The sequence below is a fragment of the Thalassophryne amazonica genome, chromosome 17, assembly GCF_902500255.1.
Source record: "Thalassophryne amazonica chromosome 17, fThaAma1.1, whole genome shotgun sequence".
NCBI lineage: Eukaryota > Metazoa > Chordata > Actinopteri > Batrachoidiformes > Batrachoididae > Thalassophryne > Thalassophryne amazonica.
Window position 1 is genome coordinate 32,046,161 of NC_047119.1, and position 16,050 is coordinate 32,062,210.

Consider the following 16,050-nt stretch of genomic DNA (forward strand, 5'->3'; position numbering starts at 1 on the left):
GGAGCAGCTGGACCGCTTAGCCGCTAGCGGCTAAAGGCGCAGCTGCTGCTGACCGGCGCGAACTGTCCCGACTGTCCGTCCACCGTGTCCGGATAAAGAGGAGCAAATGAACGAGCTGGTGAAGAGTTTGCCTTCCCCGACTCTCCCGGGGCTCACACTGCCGTGCCTGGACAGCGTGACCCATAAAGGCTGGCTCTTTAAATGGACCAACTATCTGAAGGGCTACCAGCGGCGGTGGTTCGTCCTCAGTAACGGCCTCCTGTCCTATTACAGGTAACTCTACACCGGCCACCCTCACGGTCACGGGTTTACACCTTGTATTGGACAACGACGTGATACTTAACACGTTCTGACGGGAGTTATGTGTGTGACAAACGCATACATTGCCCCTCTATGTTTTTAAAGTATTTGTTAACTCTACAGAGGAAGGGAATATCCAGGGGCGTAGTACACGAAGGAACTGGGTGTGGGTGGGGGCAGAAAATTCGGCTTGGTCCATCAAATAATATGCAAATTATTTTACATGGTCTAAATTATTCAGTCTTTTATTTAGGATTAAGTATGAAATTATTATTGTTATTTGGTGCACCTGACATAAATACATTTTTAAAGGGTGACAAAGTTCCTACAAAATATGCAAAAAGCTTTCATCTTTGCTTGCTTGCTAAGAAATGTAAATTATTCAGACAAATCAAAATGGAGAATAATAATTTGCATATTGTCTTATTATCCTACATATTTGGTCAGAACTTTGCCTTGGTCTATGGGGAAAAAGTAGTTTGTAATGAATACAGAATACATAAAAATAGAATAATTTATTCAGTATTTTAAAATCTTCTGTATAGTCAAAATCTCTTACCAGGCATAAAATAAAACTGCCTAAATATTTGTAGTCAGTGTTTTTTTTTTTCCCCACCACCTTTTTTTAATAAGACAAGTATCAAAATGGAGTCACTGTTATTGTGGTAATAATTTGAGAGTTTACATCTGATGCTTATTTTTGCCATGCAGCTCTCATTTAGTTCATATTCTAGTTTTAATCACTAGAGAAAGAGTGAGGGAGAAAGCGATCTTATTGCTGAAGCAGTGGATGATTAATTATTGAACAACTGACAGGAAAGTAAAAACTGGCTATTTTAGTCATAAATCATTTCTGGAAAGCACAGGCTCCTTGCCAGTAAAAGTAAGGGGCACAACCCGTATCTGATTTTTTTAGATTTTCTTTTCCTCCTGTAGTATTCACACACACACACACACACACACACACACTCATCTTCAACCGCTTAGACCATTTAAGGGTCGCGGGGGGCCGGAGCCCATCCCAGCAGTCATAGAGCGCGAGGCGCGGTACACCCAGGACAGGACAGCAGTCTGTCCCTGTAGTATACATCACCTCATTTATATCTTAGGATTTCTATTTATTTATTTATTTTGATTGTATAAATTGTACCTTTTTTTAAAACACCGGGTGACCTTCGTTAGGTTGCTGAAAATATGTGTACCGTATTTTGATTTCTTCAATGCGACAAATCAAACGGCATCCCAGCACTGAAACAAAAAACAGCAGCTTTAGCTTCTGCGAATATTTTACATTTCTGATGCTAGCGATGCTGCTTACAGGACTCAGGCAGAGATGGCACACACTTGCCGTGGCACTATTCCTCTGGCCACAGCAAACATAGCGGTGGGTGACACGTGCCACTTGGTGTTAACCAGCGGAGGTCGAAGTTACCACCTGAAAGCCACCTCTGAGGGGGAGTGTCAACGCTGGGTGTCGGCCCTGCAGCAGGCCAAGGCCAACGCCACTCTGCTGATGCATCACTCAGGTGAGGCATGTCAACCATACTTTCAAAATTTATACATACAGTAGGTTTAATGTTCCTTCATAGAAATGGATTTATGAAGTGAATTGGAAATCCCACAGACTGGTACTACTTTAAAGAGACACTAATGAATAAAGAGCTTATAGTCAAAACCTCCTACAACCCAGTCCCATTGACCTGCATAAATGCACCATTTTATTTGAATTCTTAAAATAAAGAAATTCCTATGTTGGTGCTAATGCTGAGCTCCTTTATAGAAGGACAACAAATCAGACCCCCAACCAGCACTTTCCAATTAATCAGTTCATTATGAAGTAACCTTTATATTGCTGGACAGACCGTTTTAAGTCAATGAACAAATGAGAAGTGGAATTTGAAATCTGCAAAGTTGGCAGTTTTTAGATGTAAAAAAATGTTATGCTAAACTGATTTGAAATCCCCAGGTATAAGATCAGATTCAGTCCATTTGGGGGTTTGACAGTTTTTCTTTTCTTCCCCCTGAAACATCTGCTCATCTTGCATCTAAAAAGGAGCAACTCTAAATTTAGTGTAAACAACCGGCCACAAGAGGGCAGTGTGATTTTTAGAATTTTTCAGATGGGGCCATTTCATTATTTACAGTGCCGACAGTCATCATTCATTCATAATCAGTCAGTTCAGAAGTTGACAGCCATGTTTAGCTCTGTCCCTGTGGTGCTGACACATAACACCTGACCGGACTCTACCTTCATGTAGTTTAAAACTGGATGAATGATTTTGCAGTGAAAAGAGCAGTGTGCAAATCTTGACTGAGTTTTTCCTGACTCTTTTGTTGAACAGCCGCTCTATTCAGTGAGCTACTGTCTGCCCCTGTGTAATAGAGTAGAATATAGGGCAGTGCAGCCATGCAATGCTTAGCAGGTTCAAAGCCCACCATCCTCATTCTTCACTGTACAGCTAGAGTTGAGTCTGCAAAGGCATCTGGTGTAGCACCTGTGCCAGATCAATGTGCAGATCCATACCAGATTCAACCTTGAGCAAATGGGAAAATCCAGAAGAAATCCTTCGCTCATAATGTCTTTGCTTTGGAAAATTTGAGGCACGTATCCTGTAAAATGCAGTGAGTGAATGAATAGATGGATGGATCAATGAGTCCATCCACTCCAGGTTGTTGACACAATGATGGTCTAGTGGTTAAGGCATTGGGCTTGAGACCAGAAGATCCTCGGTTCAAATCCCAGCCTGACTGGAAAATCACTAAGGGCCCTTGGGCAAGGTCTTTAATCCCTATTGCTCCCAGTGTGCCGTGAGCACCTTGTATGGCAGCACCCTCACATCGTGAGGCATTATTTGTAAAGCCCTTTGAGCATCTGATGCAGATGGAAAAGTGCTGTATAAATGCAGTCCATTTACCATTTATGATAATGAAATCAGCCTTTTTGTAAGCAGGCTAAGTGGTGTGATACCCAACCCAAAAGACATACAGTAGTGTTCAGAATAATAGTAGTGCTATGTGACTAAAAATATTAATCCAGGTTTTGAGTTTATTTCTTATTGTTACATGGGAAACAAGGTACCAGTAGATTCAGTAGATTCTCACGATTCCAACAAGACCTAACATTCATGATAGGCACACTCTCAAGGCTATGAAATTGGGCTATTAGTAAAAAAAAGTAGAAAAGGGGGTGTTCACAATAATAGTAGCATCTGCTGTTGACGCTACAAACTCAAAACTGTTATGTTCAAACTGCTTTTTTAGCAATCCTGTGAATCACTAAACTCGTATTTAGTTGTATAACCACAGTTTTACATGATTTCTTCACATCTGCAAGGCATTAATTTTGTTTGTTTGGAACCATGATTTTGCTCATTTACTAGTGTGCTTGGGGTCATTGTCTTGTTGAAACACCCATTTCAAGGGCATGTCCTCTTCAGCATAAGGCAACATGACCTCTTCAAGTATTTTGACATATCCAAACTGGTATGCGATATATAGGCCCAACACCATAGTAGGAGAAACATGCCCATATCATGATGCTTGCACCACCATGCTTCACTGTCTTCACTGTGAACTGTGGCTTGAATTCAGAGTTTGGGGGTTGTCTCACAAATTGTCTGCGGCCCTTGGACCCAAAAAGAACAATTTTACTCTCATCAGTCCACAAAATATTCCTCCATTTCTCTTTAGGCCAGTTGATGTGTTCTTTGGCAAATTATAACCTCTTCTGCACATGTCTTTTATTTAAGAGAGGGACTTTGTGTGTGACTTGCAAATATATTAGCTTCACACAGGCGTCTTCTAAATGTCACAGCACTTACAGGTAACTCCAGACTGTCTTTGATCATCCTGGAGCTGATCAATGGGTGAGCCTTTGCCATTCTGGTTATTCCTCTATCCATTTTGATGGTTGTTTTCCTTTTCCTTCCTTCCTTTAATATTTATTTCATTCATTTAAAAGAAAAACAGAAAAGCAAAAAACAAAAGCACCACAATACCAGAATGAAAAGGAGCAGAAAGAAGAACAAGTCTTATGATTTCTGCCCCTTTTAACAATACAATCTTTCAATATACAGCATCATAGTCAACATTATTTAACAGATTGCATTTCTTTAACTTGTCACATACCACTGATCCATTTCATAATTATGACCATTAATTAATAGATTACATCACTGACAGGTTACATTTAAACTTAAGACACTCCAAACATTATTAACAGTTTACTTTTTTTTTTTTTTTTGACTTTCTTGCAGCCCACTGACTTACTTCATACTTTCATACTTACTTAATACATCTAATTTAATATGTTTTTTAAATAATTTAAGCGACCTTAATTCTTTAATTTCTTTATTAAGATTGTTCCATAATTTGACACCATTTACTGCAATACTCCTTTCCTTTACTTTGGTTCTAAATCTTGGTTTTTTAAAGACTTCTATTCCTTTCAATTTATAACTACTTACTCTTTTTTCAAACATATTTTGAATGTTTGTTGGTAAAGTATTTTTATTAACTTGGTACATCGTTTGTAATATTTTCAAATCAACTAAATCATGAAATTTAAGTACCCTATACTTAATAAACAATGGATTAGATGAATCTCTAAAACCACTGTTACTAATCACTTTTAAAGCTCTTTTCTGCAAAATAAATAAAGGTTGTATATAGGTTGTATATGTTGATCCCCAGATTTCTACACAGTAAGTTAAATATGGGACAATCAATGAATTGTACAATGTTAATAAACCATAACTATTTAATGAATATTTTACTTTATGCAAAACAGCAATGGCTTTCGCTATTTTTCCTTTTATGTAATTTATGTGTGACTTCCATGTAAGATCTTCATCAATCATGACTCCTAAAAATTTCATTTCTTTTACCCTTTGTATATCCATTCCATCTATTTGTAATGACACATTATTTTCTTTCGCTCTATCATTAAACAATATGAAATTTGTCTTATTAATATTTAGTGACAATCTGTTTATATCAAACCAATGTTTAACTTTTTCCAACTCTGTATTTATCACTTGTGCTACTTCCTGTATATCTGATCCAGAGTAAAACAGCGTTGTATCATCAGCAAATAAAATGCTGCCAAGCACATTGGATACATTCACAAAATCATTGATATACAAAATAAACAGTTTGGGTCCAAGTACCGATCCTTGTGGTACTCCATAAATAATGTTACACAATTCTGATTTGGTATTATTTATCTGAACAAACTGTTTTCTATTTTCTAAGTAGCTTTTTACCCACTGATGTGCAACACCTCTTATTCCATATTGTTGTAACTTGTGGAGCAATCTTGAGTGGTCTATAACATCAAAAGCCTTTTTCAGGTCAATAAAAATACTTACAAAATAATCCTTATTATCTATTGTTGTTGATATTTTCTCTATTAGTTCCATAATTGCCATAGCTGTCGAATGTTTTGTTCTGAATCCATACTGAGCATTATTTAAAATATGATGTTTCTCAATAAATTTATCCAATCTTGTTACAAAAACTTTTTCCATAATTTTAGAAAACTGTGGAAGCAATGATACTGGCCTGTAATTAGAAAAATTATGTTTGTCTCCATTTTTATATAATGGGACTACCTTAGCAATTTTCATTTCATCTGGAAAAACCCCAGTTGACAGAGACAGATTACAAATATAAGTAAATGGTTCAATAACAATTTCTATTATACTTTTTACAGTCATCATGTCTAAATCTTCATGGTCAGTTGATCTTTTGCTTACACAGTTTTTTACAATATTTCTTATTTCATCTTTTTCCACATTGTCCAGGAAAATACTATTGACCGTATTTACCAATGTACATAATTTATCTTCTATTATTGGTTTATTTCCCACCAGACTTGACCCTACATTTGAAAAATAATCATTAAACCCATTTGCAACTTCTTTTATATCATATATCTCTTTATTTTCCTTAACAAAGTAATTTGGAATAGTTTCTTTCGTTCCATCACTATCAATCACACTTTTTATAATTCCCCATGTTACCCTCATATTATCTTTACTCTTATTTAGTTTTTCACTGTAATAATTTTTTTTTGTTTCCTAATTATTGTTAATAGTTTATTTTTATATTTTTTGTATTTATGTTCTGATTCCTTTGTTTGCAATTTTAAAAAGCACCTGTATAAATAGTTTTTCTTTGCACAAGCATTTTTTATTCCCTTTGTCAGCCATGGTTTATTTACTCTTTTCTTACTAATTTCAATTAATTTACAATTTTTATTGTATGATTTCATCAATATTTTCATAAATGAGTTATATGCTACATTAACATCACTGACATAAACTTCTTCCCAGTTTTGATTTTTAAGGTCATATTTTAATGCCTCTAAGGCTTTTACTGACTTATCTCTTTTAAAGTTTATAACAGTTTTTTTGTTGTACCTATTTTTATATTTAAATATTGAAAAAATTGGTAAATGGTCGCTAATATCTGTCATGAAGATCCCATTCTTGATAATTTCATCTGTTCTGTTTGTAAATATATTATCAATTACCGTTGCACTTTGCGATGTAATTCTGGTTGGTTTTGTTATCAAGGGGAATAACCCCAAACTATACATTGTATTCACAAAATCACTTGATCTTTGGCAGCTGGAGCTTTCTATGTTAATATTAAAGTCCCCACACATAAAAAGCGTTTTGTTTTTAATTTGATGGAATAATTCAATTATTTTATCTGTAAATTTCACAACACAAGAATCTGGTGCTCTGTATACACAACTAACTAAAATATTCTTAGATGTTTCATGTACAAGTTCCACTGTTACAATTTCTATGACATCATTCATAATTGTCATTTCTTCAACAATTGTACACATCAGATCTGTTTTTGTATACAGAGCAATACCACCGCCTTTTTTATATCTTCTGTTTACAAAATACAGCTCATATCCCTCCATTTGAACTTCATCCATGAGATCATCTTTAAGCCAAGATTCAGTGATTGCAACAATCAGTGATTTCCATTTTCTTCCGTGCGTCTCTGGGTTTTTTGTCGATTTTAAAGCATTGGAGATCATTGTAGATGAACAGCCTATAATTTTTTGCACCTGTGTATAAGTTTTCTCCTCTCCAATCAACTTTTTAATCAAACTACGCTGTTCTTCTGAATAATGTCTTGAACGTCCCATTTTCCTCAGGCTTTCAAAGAGAAAAGCATGTTCAACAGGTGCTGGCTTCATCCTTACATAGGGGACACCTGATTCACACCTGTTTGTTCCACAAAGTTGACGAACTCACTGACTGAATGCCACACTACTATTATTGTGAACACCCCCTTTTCTACTTCTTTGTTTTTTACTAATAGCCCAGTTTCATAGCGTTAAGAGTGTGCATATCATGAATGCTTGGTCTTGTTGGATTTGTGAGAATCTACTGAATCTACTGGTACCTTGATTCCCATGTAACAATAAGAAATATACTCCAAACCTGGATTAATCTTTTTAGTCACATAGCACTACTATTATTCTGAACACTACTGTAACTATTGCAACTCTGCACATATAATTGACAAGTTTCTCATCAAAGAGTTCAGTATAAGTCCTGCCTCTGACTTAGTTTACAATAATGTAGTGGCAACCTGGGTTGGCCAGTCAAATTCCTGGGGTGGCCTGTGCCACCTAAGGCCACCCTTTGTACCAGCCCATGATGAACAACATTAAAATTTGGAACTTTGGTGCAGTACATCAATTCAAAAGCCAACTCTGTTTTGCTTAATAGACACACCCTACAACTGGCTGAACACTGCAACCTGCTGGATGGTAGTGGATGCTTGATGAATGATGGAAATTAGGAGCAAGTGTGGTTGAACTTACCTGTAGCTTCTCCACAACCTGCTGTACCTGTTTGGGCATGTTGTGTAAAGTAGGCTAATCTGATTATCATGTACATGATGTGGAGCAGGTGTGCTTGATGTTACCATATTTTCCGGAGTATAAGTTGCACCTGTCAAACAATGCCTCTTGAAGTGAAAAAAATAAAAAAAATAATTATATATATATATATATATATATATATATATATATATATATATATATATATATATATATATATATATATATACTGTAAGTCACACCTGTGTTATGAGCTGTTTAATTTGGGATTTTTGTGCATTATTGTAGTGTATTTTTTATTACTGACATTTTTTATTATTATTATTGGAGTTCATTTTGTTTAGTGCTTTGCAGTCAGTCTGCTCTGTGTAAGCCTGATCCCGTCAGATCTCAGAAGCTAAGCAGTGTGGGGCCTGGTTAGTACTTGGATGGGAGACCCCTTTGGAGCACCAGTTGCAGCTGTGTGTGTTTCTCCAGGTAAAACTGGAGTTCTGTTAGGAAGGGCGTAAAACGTGCCAAATACCAATGCTAATCTGGCTGTATCCGCTGTGCCGACCCTGAACAAAAAAACAGGAGCAGCTGAAACGATAACAACATTTTGTTTAGTGCTTTGATTCTTGGGAAAGTTCTATATAAATACTCATTATAATGACTATTAATAACAACATTGTCAATTTTCAGTATATAAGTTGCACCAGAGTCACAGGGCTTCCAAAACTAGTCAAAAAAAAAAAACAAGACCTATACTCTGGAAAATATGGTACATGAAATGAACTTGTTTGTTTCCTTCATTTCCAAAGCCTCGGTCTGATGATCACAAAGGCCGTTGGCTTGTATATTATAATATAAAACATTGTCTTGTATGTGCTTCAAGGCGTGTGCCCGTGCACGCACATGCACAGATGCGTAGACACATGCATCCGCCCACTCTGTCTGCTTTGTCCCCTGTGTGAAGACAGTCAGAAGATGAATAGAATGACCTTCCGTTTGACTCCTCCTCCCGTTGTGGTAGCAGTAGGGCTAAAAATCTTGGAAGGGAGAGAGAAAAAGAGAGAGAGAGAGAGAGAGAGAGAGAGGAGGGAAAAAGGTTCCTCATTGAAAGTCTTTGTGTGCGTACACTCTGGACTGTGGTGAGAGATGCCTGCAGCCTTTTCAGTGACTGTCACCTTGTGAGTAACCTGTTTATTCAGCTTGACTTTATTCAGGAAAAAAAAATAAGCTCAAAACGGAAAGTTGCATGTCTACTCAAAATGTTATGTTGATTTACCATGACAGATTAATAGTATGCAGTTGTTTTTTTTAATAAGTGCCAGATTTGTCTCCTTTGTTACTGAGTGTTTAAATATTTCTGCAGAATTCGGAGAGTGTGACCCACCGAATAGTGGAATCCTATGTAAATTTCATTTGTGTTTATTAAATGTACCACATGCTGATCATTACACTACACCTGGACAGTGTTAATTAATGTTCTCTGTTATAAATGCATAAATGTCAGGTGTTTGTATCGTGTCTATTAGTGCATGTTTTTGTCTTTGCATAGCAGCAACTTTTGCTGAGCTTTAATTGCTCTTAGTCAAAACTACGTATAATTACACAGACAAAAGGCAGCAGCAGCATTTCCTGCTCTTTCAGTTGTTTTTTTTGTTTTGTTTTGTTTTTAAATCTCCTGTCTGCTCCGCCCGATTATAAAGAGTCTTGCTAATGTGATTATGTGCATGTGCGTCCTTGTCTATTTTGGTAAAGCTTGTCTGCTGTGATTACACATTTAATGCTATCCTGGGGATTTGGTTACAGGCTTAGAGGCAGTAAGAGCGGGTAAATTAATTGGTTGAAACTGGATTAGAACGGCAATAATCAAGTGATCAGGTGCTTATCCTTTAGTGGATATTACATCGAAAATGCAAGTTTACAGTTTTCTCTTGCAGTAGTCTGTTTAATGTGACGTAAATCTGTGCAAGTCTGAGTAACTCTCAGTAAATGATGCAATGTAAAAAAGAGGAAGCTTAAGTTGTTGATTAAAAACTGCAGAGGCTTCCTCTGCATCAACTTTTTTTTTCCACCCCTCCCACATTATGTCCACACTGGTGCTCCTTCTGTCACCTGTGGGTGGCTTTTTATGACTGAACAATGAGTCACCACTTTGTCTCAAACTCTCTGATGTCCAGTTTGTTAAATAACAAATTATAACTCAGATCAGACTGAAGTGCCTTTCTCAAATATGATGCCTGTTACAGTCTCTGTAAGGACAGAGGAGACTTCATATATAAATACATTGGATGGCAGATGGACTCGCATATGAAATTCATAATCTCGTCTCGTAATACCTTGAGTACTACAAGTCATGTGACATCATTTTCTGGGTCATGAAACTCACGGCTGAATTAGTTTTCATGTTCTCATTTTCAGTTTTCATCTACTGAGATTTTATTTATCCACTGTGCTCTGATAGTTTTATTATTATTTTGTTTCTCCTCTGATATTTTGTAGGAAATTCTGTGACTAATTAGGTTTTCACATTCAGTGATGGCACTGGCTGAGTTTCTTCAAACCTTCATGGCAGCTTATAGATATTGCAAGTGCATTTTATTTTTTTCAGTAGAGAACAAAATGAGGGTTAATGTGTTTTACTCATAAATGTGCCACTGTATAACACAGGTGGTTCTATTCAAATGTGGTTAATATTATGTTTTTTATTGTTTCAGCTGCTTGTGTATTCAGAATGCAGTTCCATCAAAATTCTGACTAATCTGTGGAGCTTATTTCTTCCCAAAACTTGATGCAATGATGAATGTTAGGAAGAAGGAGAAACTAAATTTTGATGTTGAAGGACCTGGATGCAGATTCTGGATTATGGTTATTTTTAACCTCTGTCACAAGAGAATAATGTTTTTGAGCCTATGTTTGACCAGCTTTGCTGAAAATAAATAGATTTAAAATAAATGTAGAACTGATTTTTCATGATTCTTGCTGGAGTGTTGGTGCATAACACAAAGATGAACCTATTAAATTTTATAGTGGATCAGGATAATGGGTTGGAACCAGTATTTTTTATTTATTATTACTTGTTTTACTTTATTTACTATTGCAAAGTCATTCTTTTTCTAGAAACTGCTAGGTTTGGGGGCTTATATTGTAATCCCCCTGTCTCCAGTCATACAGCAGGTGGCAGTGTTCAGCACGTGGCAGGCACGTATATGAGGTATTACAAAAGCAAAACAAAGTTGCTTTTTGGATTTTTTTGGATCATCAAAGTTAATCAAATTTTAATCAGTTCTTCTTCTTCTGGCTGCTCCCGTTAGGGGTTGCGTTAGATCATCTGTCTCCATCTCCTGCTGTCCTCTGTGTCTTCCTTTGTGACACCAACCATCTGCATGTCCTCCCTCAGTACATTCATAAACCTCCTCTTTGGCCTCCCTCTTTGTCCTCCTGTCTGGTGGCTTCATCCTCAGCATCATTTTCCCTATATATCCCGGGGTTCTCCTCTGTACATGTCCAAACCATCTCTGTTCTCTCCTCTCTGTCTTTGTCTTCAAACCATCCTAAGTGTGCTGTTCCTCTGATATGCTCATTCTGAATCCTATTTATCCAGATTTCTCCCAAGGAAAATCACCATCTTCAGCTCTGCCACCTCCAGCTCTGTCTCCTGTTTTTTTTAAGCACCACCCCCTCTAAGCCGTACAATGTAGCTGGTCTCTCTACCGTCTTGTAAACTTTCCCTTTAACTCTTGTAGATACTCTTTTGTCATAAATCACTCCTTCCACTTTTCTCCACCCACTCCAACCTGCATGCACTCTCTACTCTCTACCACACTCTCCATTCCTTTGGACAGTTGACCTCAAGTATTTGAACTCATCTACCTTCACCACCGCTACTACTTGCAGCCTCACTTTTCCACACTGCTACATTGTACTTCTCATTCGCATACACTCCAGGTTCATCTCAACCTGCTGTCTACTCTCACTATAGATCATAAGGTCATCTGCTAACATCATTGTCCAAAGAGACTCTTGTCTGATCATGTCCATCGCATTGCAAACAAGAAAGAGCTCCTAGCCAATCCTTTATATAATCCTACTCCACCTTGAATGCATCTGCCATTCCTGCGGTGCATCTAACCTCTGTCACACTGTCCTTGTACATATCCTGCACCGCCATCACATACGTCTCTGCTACTCCAGATTTTCTTTGACCATATCACAACTCTTCTTTTGGCACCCTGTCACAAGTTTTCTCTAAATCCACAAACACACAATGCATCTCCTTCTGACCTTCTCTGTATTTCTCTATCAGCACAATCATGCCTAAACAGTGCATATGTTGTCTTCTTTCTCAGCAAGAAACCATATTGCTGCTTGCAGAGCTTCACCTTTTTTCTAAGCTTAGCTTTCACTACTCTTTCACATAACCTCATAACTCCACTCCACAGGCATCCTCTCACTTTCCAAGATTTTTTTTAAACAATCTGTTAAAAACTATACTGGCATTTGTCCTAAACATTCCATTTTCCACTCTTCATCCTCGTCATAATTTATCCTTATAGGCATAAAAGATGATAGCTTGTATTTATCTTGAGTATTTCAGTTCAATTTCAGTTTATTTCATTTTATATATTGCTAAATCAGTATTTATGTTAATGAACTGTAGGTGATGGACTCATTCATTTATCACTGTTTTCATTTACTCACTGCATTTTACAGGGTGCACAAGGCTTTTTCAAAGGCTTGGAAAAATATAGTTAAAGCAATACAACCCCTGGCAAAAATTATGGAATCACCGGCCTCGGAGGATGTTCATTCAGTTGTTTAATTTTGTAGAAAAAAAGCAGATCACAGACATGACACAAAACTAAAGTCATTTCAAATGGCAACTTTCTGGCTTTAAGAAACACTATAAGAAATCAGGAAAAAAAATTGTGGCAGTCAGTAACGGTTACTTTTTTAGACCAAGCAGAGGGAAAAAATATGGACTCACTCAATTCTGAAGAAAAAATGATGGAATCATGAAAAACAAAAGAACGCTCCAACACATCACTAGTATTTTGTTGCACCACCTCTGGCTTTTATAACAGCTTGCAGTCTCTGAGGCATGGACTTAATGAGTGACAAACAGTACTCTTCATCAATCTGGCTCCAACTTTCTCTGATTGCTGTTGCCAGATCAGCTTTGCAGGTTGGAGCCTTGTCATGGACCATTTTCTTCAATTTCCACCAAAGATTTTCAGTTGGATTAAGATCCGGACTATTTGTAGGCCATGACATTGACCTTATGTGTCTTTTTGCAAGGAATGTTTTCACAGTTTTTGCTCTATGGCAAGATGCATTATCATCTTGAAAAATGATTTCATCATCCCCAAACATCTTTTCAATTGATGGGATAAGAAAAGTGTCCAAAATATCAACGTAAACTTGTGCATTTATTGATGATGTAATGACAGCCATCTCCCCAGTGCCTTTACCTGACATGCAGCCCCATATCATCAATGACTGTGGAAATTTACATGTTCTCTTCAGGCAGTCATCTTTATAAATCTCATTGGAACGGCACCAAACAAAAGTTCCAGCATCATCACCTTGCCCAATGCAGATTCGAGATTCATCACTGAATATGACTTTCATCCAGTCATCCACAGTCCACGATTGCTTTTCCTTAGCCCATTGTAACCTTGTTTTTTTCTGTTTAGGTGTTAATGATGGCTTTCGTTTAGCTTTTCTGTATGTAAATCCCATGTCCTTTGGGCGGTTTCTTACAGTTCGGTCACAGACGTTGACTCCAGTTTCCTCCTATTCGTTCCTCATTTGTTTTGTTGTGCATTTTCGATTTTTGAAACATATTGCTTTAAGTTTTCTGTCTTGACGCTTTGATGTCTTCCTTGGTCTACCAGTATATTTGCCTTTAACAACCTTCCCATGTTGTTTGTATTTGGTCCAGAGTTTAGACACAGCTGTCTGTGAACAACCAACATCTTTTGCAACATTGCGTGATGATTTACCCTCTTTTAAGAGTTTGATAATCATCTCCTTTGTTTCAATTGACATCTCTCGTGTTGGAGCCATGATTCATGTCAGTCCACTTGGTGCAACAACTCTCCAAGGTGTGATCACTCCTTTTTAGATGTAGACTAACGAGCAGATCTGATTTGATGCAGGTGTTAGTTTTGGGGATGAAAATTTTGTCATAAAGTTATACTGTTTGGACAGTCATTGTTTGGAGCTGCAACAATTTTATTACAATCACATTGCAAAATTTCCCAAAAAATAAAGAATGCCAAATTCCTGCAGCAAAGTGCATATAAATTCATGCACAATGTGTGTCTGCAGTTTTTGCGTTTGACATCATGATGCAGAGACACAAAAAATACCTTTTTGATGTCGTATCTTCACCCATTATGAATGTGTGCATATTCAGTGAAATGGCAGAAGTGTGATTTTTGAAGCTTCTATGTTCAGTCTAAATTTAAATCTCATGAAATAATTACAGGGTAGAATTGGCATTCTCAAAGTTGAAGAACAGAAATATTTATTATTATTTTTTGACTAACAGGCTAGTGTCTCTGCTTTCCTTCTCAATATTCTGTGACTGATGGCTGAGCTCATGTCAGTAAACAGTGAGAGAAGGAAAAAAGTAGTGCGTCATCATTTTTTTCACTCTCATCTTCTAAAAATAACTTCTGATTGCAGAGGCCCACGTTTCCAAGGCAACAATTCTCATTCACACTTTTTCGATAAGGGGGGTAGGGATCAGGGGGTGAAGAGTTATTGTCTTCCTTCCTCCTTTGCTTAAAATATCTTTGCATCAGTGTGAAATTGTCTAATGATACATTAGTTTGCCACTTAATCTCTTTATAACCTCTGCCAGGGAGTTTATGTGAGTGCCAGTGTTTGTTTGTGTGTTTGCCATCATTTAAGCACAATATTTAAGGCAATGGTCAATCTAATCAAGAGAAATAATCCATGGATTATTACCAATATGACTGCCCTGGTTGTCTCTGTGTCAGATTGTGTCCATGATAACCCCAACTGCAGATGATAGATTTCAATGACATTTGGTGGTGAGATGTCATTGGCTCAGAGAACAGTTGATTAAATTGAGAGGCAGATCTTCGCCATTCCAACATCCTTTCGTCTGTTTTTGTGTGTCATGTGATTTCACAGTGATGTTTATTGGGATGTTATAAGCCCTCCACTGGATACTGCAGCATCTTGTCTCCTTTGCATGTTTCACAATGTATAGGTAAATGTTTTGTAACACTGGATTACTGATTTGCCCTTCTTCTTTAACTATGAGAAGATGACTCAGGAGATGAAGGCCCAGGTCCCCAGGAGGACCGTGCCCTAACCCAAGGGGTGCTCAAGACTCTGGCCACCAAGCTAGATGACCTGAGCACCTGTAATGAACTGATTGGCAAACACGGCGCAGCCCTCCAGCGCTCTCTCAGTGAACTTGAGGAACTGCGTGGTCCCGCAGACAGCACAGACAAGCTGAAAACTGTGAATGAGCGGGCAACACTCTTCCGCATCACTTCCAATGCTATGATCAATGTGAGTTCACACACTGCAGCCGTCTTCTGTCGTTGGTGTAACTGCTGTAAATTGGAGCGTGATCATTAGCGAATGCTATGCTTTTGATGTCTGCTATGCTCACGCTTCAGGCTTGCCGTGACTTTCTGGATGTAGCAGAATGTCACAGCCGGAGGTGGCAAAAGTCCCTGCAGCATGAACAAGAACAGCGTCACCATCTGGAGGAGACCATTGAACAGTTAGCCAAACAGCACAACAGCTTAGAAAGAGCCTGGAGGGAGAATCCCACCACATATACAGGTGAGACGCATGACAGACAGAGAAATCTGTTTATCAAAGTGTTTGTTTCTGTGATGGTG

At 37.6% G+C, this 16,050-nt stretch overlaps 1 protein-coding gene and 1 pseudogene across 1 annotated transcript in view; both read left to right on the forward strand.

Annotated features, from left to right (window-relative positions):
* Window positions 1-8: 8 nt before the first annotated feature.
* The window catches only part of osbp2 (oxysterol binding protein 2), a 29,590-nt gene continuing 13,548 nt past the window's right edge, over window positions 9-16,050 (forward strand). The window contains exons 1-4 of the mRNA XM_034193115.1: window positions 9-273; window positions 1,621-1,826; window positions 15,462-15,712; window positions 15,823-15,991. Coding sequence (XP_034049006.1) covers window positions 107-273; window positions 1,621-1,826; window positions 15,462-15,712; window positions 15,823-15,991 — 793 coding nt within the window. The 5' untranslated portion in view covers window positions 9-106. The remainder of the gene's footprint in view (window positions 274-1,620; window positions 1,827-15,461; window positions 15,713-15,822; window positions 15,992-16,050) is intronic.
* LOC117530162 lies at window positions 8,520-8,638 on the forward strand (annotated as a pseudogene).